The sequence below is a fragment of the Ruditapes philippinarum genome, unplaced genomic scaffold (assembly GCF_026571515.1).
Source record: "Ruditapes philippinarum isolate M1 unplaced genomic scaffold, ASM2657151v2 ctg19763_1_1_1_1, whole genome shotgun sequence".
NCBI classification, from domain to species: domain Eukaryota; kingdom Metazoa; phylum Mollusca; class Bivalvia; order Venerida; family Veneridae; genus Ruditapes; species Ruditapes philippinarum.
Genome location: NW_026858014.1, coordinates 3,698 through 12,400, shown reverse-complemented (window position 1 = coordinate 12,400; position 8,703 = coordinate 3,698). Strand labels below are relative to the sequence as shown.

The following is an 8,703-nucleotide window of genomic DNA, read 5'->3' as shown; positions in this document are numbered from 1 at the left end:
GACCAGGCTCTATTACTATTGGATAACTTGAAATTTTCATCTTCTTGTCTCTAGAATTGATAATAGACAGTTTCAAAAATGGAAGGTGGACCAGTCCATTTAAGAATTTGAGCAGGTTAAAGGTTTATGTAACTGGGTAGGGTATTACGTCAATTATTTTAGAAGTATCAACTCACTGCTTTAAATAGATACAAGTATAAATAATTATAAACAAAGCATTGTTCTGGGAGAAGTTAAAATTATACTTATGTAAACTATTGTGATATGTATCTTATTTGAATGTTTACAGGATACAGAGATTTTAGAAAAGTTGATACAAGATGACATAGCAGCCGCCAAAACTCCAGTCGCTCTTATTGCATATGCAGGTATGATTTATAGGACACATATTGTTAAGTTGGGTCAAATATGTTTCTTGTATTGAGGCATGATTTCTCTTGTTATAAATCGAAACAGGCTATTTTGGATTTTTTCAGATTTGAAGCTTTGATGATGAATTGATTTGTTCATAAATTGCATAAACTGGCATTGATCCATTAACCAAACCTCCACAACCAGCATGCTGTTTGGCATATATCGTATAGCTATTTATTATGCCACCGCAGCATCTGCGATGCGGTGGCATATAGCGATTCACCTGTGTGTTTGTGTGTTATATAGATTATATAGTGAACTTAAAAAATCTTCTTGTGAAAAACCACTTGTCCAATTTCAACCAAACTTGGCAGGATTGTTCCTTGGGTGAAAGGCTTCCAAAGTTGTTCAAAGAATTTCATTCCATGCAGAAATCTGGTTGCCATGGCAACCAAAAGGAATTATAAGAATAAATTTAAACTTCTTGTAAAGACCCAAAAGGCCTAGAGCTTAGATATTTTGCATAAGGCATTGTCTGGTAGACCTCTAACAAGATTGTTCAAATTATAGCCCTGGGGTCAAAATTGGCCCCGTCCTCGGGGGGTCATTGATTTTCACTATATGTACATATAGTAGAAACTTAAAATACCTTCTTGTAAAAACCCAAAAGGCCTAAAGCTTAGATATTTTGCATAAGGCATCATCTGGTAGACCCTTACCAAGATTGTTCAAATTATAGCCCTTGGGTCAAAATCAGCCCCACCCCGGGGTCATTGATTTTCAACTATATGTACATATAGTAAAAACTTAAAACACCTTCTTGTAAAGACCCAAAAGGCCTAGAGCTAAGATATTTTGCATAAGGCATTGTCTGGTAGACCTCTACCCAGATTGTTCAAATTATAGCCCTGGGGTCAAAAATGGGCCCCGCCCCAGGGGTCATTTGTTTTCCTTATATGTATATAGTAAAAACTTATAAAAAAAAATCTTCTAGCTATTGACAAATGCTAGAGGTTAGATATTTTGCATGAAACATTGTGTTGTAAACCTCTAGCAAGATTGTTCAAATTATAGCCCTGGGGTCAAAATTGCCCTGGCCCTGGGGGTCATTGATTTCAATATATGCATATAGTAAAGAATTAAAAAAATGTTATTATCTGAAGGTACAAGACTTAGAGCTTTAATATTTGTTAAATAATATCATCTAAAGGTACTCTACCAAAGTTGTTCAAATTTTGCCTCTTGTGTCAAAATTAGCCCCGCCCTCGGGAGCCATAGGTTTATCTTGTATGTATATAGTTAAAACTTAAAAAATCATCTTCTCTAAATTTTCAAAGGATAGAGTTAAGATATTTTGCATGAAACATTGTGTAGTGAACCTCTAGCAAGATTGTTCAAATTATAGCCCTGGGGTCAAAATTGGTTCCGCCCTGGGGTCATTGATTTTCATTATGTACATATGGTGAAAAAAAAAAATTTTTGTCTGAAGGTTCAAGGCATAGAGCTTTGATGTTTGATATATAATATCATCTATAGGTCCTCTACCAAAGTTGTTCAAATGTCAAAAATTGGCCCTGCCCGGGGGCAGTGATTCTCATTATGTACACGTAGTAAAAACAGAAAAATAAAACAAATGCTTTCTGAATGGGAGAAAGCTATAGCTTAGATATTTGACTTGAAATGTTGTTTGGTGGACCTGTATCAAGATTGTTATTAAACCCTTGGGTCAAAATTATGCCTTGCCCAAGGGGACAGTGACCTACTTTCTTGTCCTTTGATGTACAGCAATGACATTTTGACCATGTGCACAGTTTTAGTTGTAAAATTGAACTTTGACCTAGATTTTGATGATGTGACGTACTTTCTTGTCCTTTGATGTACAGCTATGAAATTTGAACCATGCGGTGGCATAGCATTTTTCTCAAATGCAATCTTGTTTTTAATTTGATTTACAAAAATGTATGAAATGATTATTGATATTCAGATGCTGTATAATTTTCATATAGAATTGTTGCTATCCAGCTAACTTACAAAGGTTATTTGTACTACTCCGGTGCCTGCTTTTGCCTAAAGAGGGGCTGAGGTCATCCTCCACCAGTAAAGCTACACATGTACAAGGTCGCCATGTGACCTTTACTGTGTCAATGTGAATTGAAATTAAAAACATAGCAAAATCTTGCATTTTTTGAAGTCACAGAAATATGACAGTATTTACAGTTGACTAATTAACAAAGATATATTTTTTGCCCCTTGTTTGTACATGTTCATACTTAAGTACAGACATAATGTTATGATACTTACCTAAGCTAATGTATAACTTTATCATTGTAGGTACACCAAATGCAGGTCATGTAGATGATTTAGAAAAGATTAAAGAATTATGCAAGAAAAATAACATTTGGATGCATGTGGATGGGTAAGCTGTTCAAGAAATGCCAAACATTTTCTCTTTTTAATGAACATTGAATCAAAATATAGATAAATATTTCAAAGAAGATCAAGTATCAATTTCTCTGAGGCAAAAAGTGCACCTGAAATAAAAAAGACAAGTATTTGTTTACAGTTTGACTTTATTTAAGTCCATTTAGACCTAAAGACCTCTCTTCTAATAAGACCAGTTGTTAACTGGAACTGAAAGTGACAAGATTTTGCCATTCATGCAGTCTGACCAGGCTCAATACTATTGGCTTACTTATTAAAAAATTTACGTTGAATTCCGCTAAACTGACAATGAACAGATCCAAATTTTTGAACTGGATAAGTCCATTTAACAGAGTAGGGATTAAAAATATAGTTTTAGATATATTATCAATAACATGTATGTGCATTCATAGTTAGATACATTGAGATGAACTTTTATCAATGATATTGATAAACATAAAACATGCCATATTGTTGAATCAGCAAAAAATAACAGAGCATATGTCACAAAGATGTTTTTTGATTTCATTGTGATCTTGTTATATTTCAGGGATAACCTTGCCACTTTGTCATTGATACGTCCACCTGGTAACATACAGAATGCAAGATTTGGTGACAGTTTCACTATCTGTATGGGTAAATGGCTAGGAATTCCTGCAATGCCGTACTCTGTATCCTTTTCTATGATCATAATATAACTTCTGTTGTTTTTTTGAATAATTGATACTTTTTTTCAAATTTTAAAGAATTAGTACCTGATTACAAACTTAAATACAATAACATTTCAGTTAAGCAGCTTTGTGGATATCCTGGCTACAAGTACATGCACTTAAGTTATTAACCTACTGTTGATAGATATTTTCATGGCCATACCCATTCCATTGCTATTTACACTTAAGTGGCTGAGTTTTTTAAAAATGTAAAAAATGTTATGAAACAATTATGATCTGCTCTTCAAAGATGGTAGCCATATAAAATGTCAACAAATATTATGTGCAGCTTTAAGAGAATAGGTCTGACTTATTTACTGTAAGAATGAATTTGTCACATAACTGAGAAAGCAAGTCAAGGTAATACTTTGAAAAGTAAACAAATATCTTTAGAATGTTATGGATTGAAGTTCTTTTCTATGACATGATGAGTATATGAATGAATTTTAACATAAAGACAATACTATATAGACTTGGATATCAATAGTTTTTCTTAACTGGCAAATAGACACTTTTCAAAGTGGCGGATCCCGCCCTTGTACATGCTGCGTCACTGATGACCTTTAACCCCTACCTGAAACTGACTTGTCTCCCTTTGTGGGTAGTGTTACAAAGTCTTGGTATTGAAAATATAGAGCAAAGAATCACTCATTCATGTGATCTTGTAAGTATAAATCTATGACTATTGTATTTTTGTGTGTGTTTTTTTATGCTGATTTTTTTTTTTATGCTGACTACAACATATTTTTGGTCATATCTGTTTTCTAGGATAACTAACTAGTAATTACCAGTTTCTTCGAAAGTGGCAGACTTGCAGTAAGAGATAAATGACCACTGTCCAAGATTACTTCTCACAGTGAAATTTTGCATTGTCCGAGGATCGAACTAGCTGTCTGACTGTGGGTTACTGATCTGTTGCTCTCCTACCCTAATTAGCAGATTTATTTTTGAAAATGACATAAATTCTGTCGCTGTAATTTCTCTTAAAAGATTTGGATTAAAGTTTTGAAGAAAGAAAAATCAGTTTTAAAATTCAAGAAGTATATAAATAATTAATAGACATAATAAGTATTGTTTCCAAGTTGTGACATTGTTTCACAGAGTTACTCCATAATAGATACGATATTATGAATGTCTAGAAATTTCAACAGATATCTGTAAAATTGTAAATATGCAATAAATATATTTGCTTCTATTGTATGCCCTACTATGTATAAACGTCTTTTGCAATAATCTATTGATATGCTATTGTCTCTTATCATGTAATGTGATGATCTTCCACAAGTTTAGTTGGAAAGTCACCATATGTCCTTTAGTTTGTAGGTGTTACTTAAAATCCGTGATTGAGGGGTTAGAGTCGATGACTTCTAATCCAGTTACCTCTCTGGCGTGGGTTCTATCCCCGGGAGATGCTTTGGTAGTTTAGCGCAGAGGAAGGTAGTCTAGTACTGGTGTAACTTTCCAGGAATGATGGTTAGGAAACTACCCGCCTATATGACTGAAATTCTGTTGGGAAAAGGCGTAAATGAAACAAACAAACAAACAAACTTAAAATCAAGCATAACAAACAAAATAACAATTTGATTGGTATTATAAAAAGAATCATTGTAACATATGATATATTGTCTTACTATGTGTATTTCAGGCTGACTTCCTTTTCAATGAGCTGTCAAAGATTAAAACAATCAAACAGTTTGTAAGTCAATAAATTATGTTAATATATTAATATAGCATTAAATGATTTAGAATGATGTCCATACAATGACTTGAATATTGACCGTGTCATGTCATTGATTTTGAATAAATCACTCCCCTTCATGAATTTCTCATGTTTTGAATAAAAGCACTAAAAATAATTGAGCTTTACTATCTAATAAAGGATATATTGGATCATACAGAGTCAACTACAGATAATATATTGGACAGTCATATAGTAAAATGTGGAAGCAGAGATTTTTGTAGATAATTTGTACAGATTAATATCTTACAATGATTTGTATACTTATTTTTTTTTGCTTGTTTTCAGAGCCGAGAAGAGAAAAAGAAAGATGAAAGAGCTGTTAGATCTATTTCAGACCTCATCTCAAAGGCAATCTCTGCCCTGGTGAGCTTCTTCACAATTTAACCTTTGATACTGCAGATAATGTATAATAAACGTTATAGAGTTTGGCGATGTAGCAAGCGCTCGGTTAAACTTACTACTTACTTATTACATGGGAACAATTTGACATTCTTTCTAGTACTATCGTGTTAAATCCAAACTGAAATTGATTTGAATACAATATATAGAAAAAAACATTTTATTTGGAAACAAGATTAAAAATGCATTGTTTGTAAAATAAAAGTTTTTCTTTCTTTATATTTATATTAAATCAGTTTCACTATATTTAAACTTGTTTTCTGTTACTTTGATAAAATATTATGTTGGTGTATTTCAGCTTGTGTTTGAAATGGTTACCCCAACGGTAGTATTTAGGTATACAGAAGACACAAGAGATTCCAAAAGTAAGTAAAAGTATATCTATATGGGTTTGCGACCAGCATGGATCCAGACCAGCCTGCGCGGTCAGGATCCATGCTGTTCGCTATCAGTTTCTCTTCTTGCTTCTTGTATTAGGGATTGTAAGCGAACAGCATGGATCCTGATCAGACTGTGCGGATGCGCAGGCTGGTCTGGATACATGCTGGTCGCAAACCACTTATGTTGGTTTTGTCGTGACACGGCTCATATAAGCATTTCATGTGATTTCAATATAACAATATGATATGGGAAATAAACTTGCTCTTCCTGCTGACATAATTACCCGTTTTTGTCCCTTTGAGAGGACCAATAACTACTAGCTAGTAATATCTGGGACTTGGCACATCACAGTCAAGTCGTAAACTATCAAGCTTACCTTTTATCTCTCCGACTTTGTTATGAACATGGCCTGCATTGATATATTTAGAACCCAACTTGCAAAATTCAGTGATTTCCAATACTGTTAATCAGGGTTTTTTGTTTTCGTGAGTTTCCAATTTCCACTATATTTGCATGCCATGCATATCGCGAAAAAAAGATTTGCTAAAGCTTGGGGTTATGTAGGAATATTGAAAACAATAAATTTCTGACAAAAAGAGTGGTCTCTCTTTGCCAGCAGAAAAATGAGAAAAAAAATAGAAACATGTACAACAAAATCGCTAAAATTGAATTAGCTAAAAATGCCTAAAATTAGATTACTGCTGTACATGAAAATATACGGTATTTAAATGGTGATAATTAGCATCTCACAATTTGGATAGACTGCTCAGGAGCTGGAGGCTGGTCATGTTTCATAGTCCTTATCAATTTAATTTTATTTATATAACTGTCAGCTCTATACCAGTGATGAGATAGTGGGAACAAATTTGAATTTATCATGATTACAAATAACGATTGTATGTTTACAGATGTGGCTGTTGCTCCATATGCTGTCGGTACAACAATGGATGTTGAAGATGATGATGATGAGGAAGTTATAAAGAAGAAGACATACTACAACTCTCTCAATATATGGGTACATTAACTTCTTATACTCACTAGTTATGAATAACAGTGTTCTGGTTTATTGCCTATGAGTTCTACTGAAAAAAAAATTTTGATTAGGTTAACCACCTTCTGGCCTTTAGTGCAGTAACAGGTTAATTCCTTATATAATTTAATAAGAGTTAACCCATTACTGTACTAAGTGTTGATTTCAAGCTCTACATAAGACATTAGTTAGTTTCTAGTACTGAATTGCGAGAAAAGAAAATCAAAGCTTAATCAATAAAAAATGGGTAAAAACATTAAAAAGTCATTGTCTATGAAATCTTAAAATTTTGTATCAGAAAATTTTGATTTACAGTTATACTTATAGATTATGAATGAATACTTTTGAATACACCTTTCTTTATATGACTGGAATTGCCTGTCCCTTATATCTGGGATTTCAAAGGGGGTAGGGTCAAATTATCCAAAACAATATCAAAATGCAGTCCTTGTTTTATATCTATATTGTATATGAAAATGTAATTGTAGTTGTAACATAGCAATATCTCAATTCAGACCCATTGTCAGTGAGCATCATTACAATTTTACTATATTAAATTGTTTCTCAATTAGCCTATTTCTAATTTCTTTGATATAGTAAATTTCTTTTATTATACATTTGACAGTACATCCTTTATTTTACTATATTCAATTGTATCTCCATTCAGCCTATTTCTAATTTTGTTGATAAAGTAAATTTATTTTATTATACATTTGACAGTTGGGAGAGACACTGCAGACAGAGAACCCATATGTAGAGATTACAATGGTAGAACTAGAGAGGGAAGGTGTATGTATGAAGTTTGCACCGTTAGAATCTGCTCAATGTAAGTTATTGCTTTATTCACCATTGTCCAGCCTCTGTGGCCAAATGGTTAATTTTTGCTGACTTCAAATCACTTGCCTGTAACCTCTGAAGTGTTTTTTCTCACCTAATTGGGAATAGACTTTAGTCTGTTCTTGATTTTGGGAAGAATTATTGCTAAAATTGATTGTTTAGGAAGTAAAAAAGCTGGGGTAAGTTCAGATGTTTGGGCAGATGTTTGGGAAAACTGCATGATTTTAAAATAAATTGCCGTTGGGAAGAGGCATTTTATGGGCTTTTGTTATATAAGGTGAAAAATCGCTGCCTAAATGGGTTTGAATGTTGACGGGGATTTTGGATTCATGGATGCGAGGAAGACATTCATCTAGCAAACAAAATATTAGTGGTTCTACTCTGCCTGAAATAGAAAAGAGAGGAGCACTTTAGACCTTTCTCCACCTATAAAGCTTGAAAGTAGTTGTGTAACTTTTGTAGTGTCTGGCATAACTTGAAGTTTAACCCCCATCCTCCTTAAAAAAGAAAAGAATATTCTTTCATCTAGCAAAGTTAAACTATTGTTGCTACTGCATTTTAAACAGTCAGGGGTGTAACTTAAAGCAGTTATCATTTTTATAACTGAATTAAGTTACATATTTAAGATCTACAGGTTGCTTCCCTTTGTCTATCCCGATAATTGGTTATCCCTTTTAGATTGTTCTAAAAATAGGTTATAAGGGCACTAAATCACGCACGCTTCATTTTATTGATCTTATGTCCTGATAAGCTCCCTTTAATTTTGGAAATAATTATGAGCGGCTTATATTAAAAACTGAAGTTTCAGAGAACAGGGCTTATGGTTCATA

At 33.2% G+C, this 8,703-nt stretch overlaps 1 protein-coding gene across 1 annotated transcript; it reads left to right on the top strand.

The window, feature by feature from the left end:
- Window positions 1-214: 214 nt before the first annotated feature.
- On the top strand, window positions 215-7,862 carry LOC132751788 (putative pyridoxal-dependent decarboxylase domain-containing protein 2; the record flags this gene model as incomplete). The annotated part of the gene is made up of 9 exons (XM_060742026.1): window positions 215-368; window positions 2,686-2,770; window positions 3,326-3,446; window positions 3,994-4,149; window positions 5,131-5,181; window positions 5,512-5,589; window positions 5,924-5,990; window positions 6,915-7,021; window positions 7,757-7,862. Coding segments are annotated over exons 2-9 (700 nt in total), but the record flags the coding sequence as incomplete, so codon positions are not given.
- Between the last annotated feature and the right edge of the window lie 841 nt (window positions 7,863-8,703).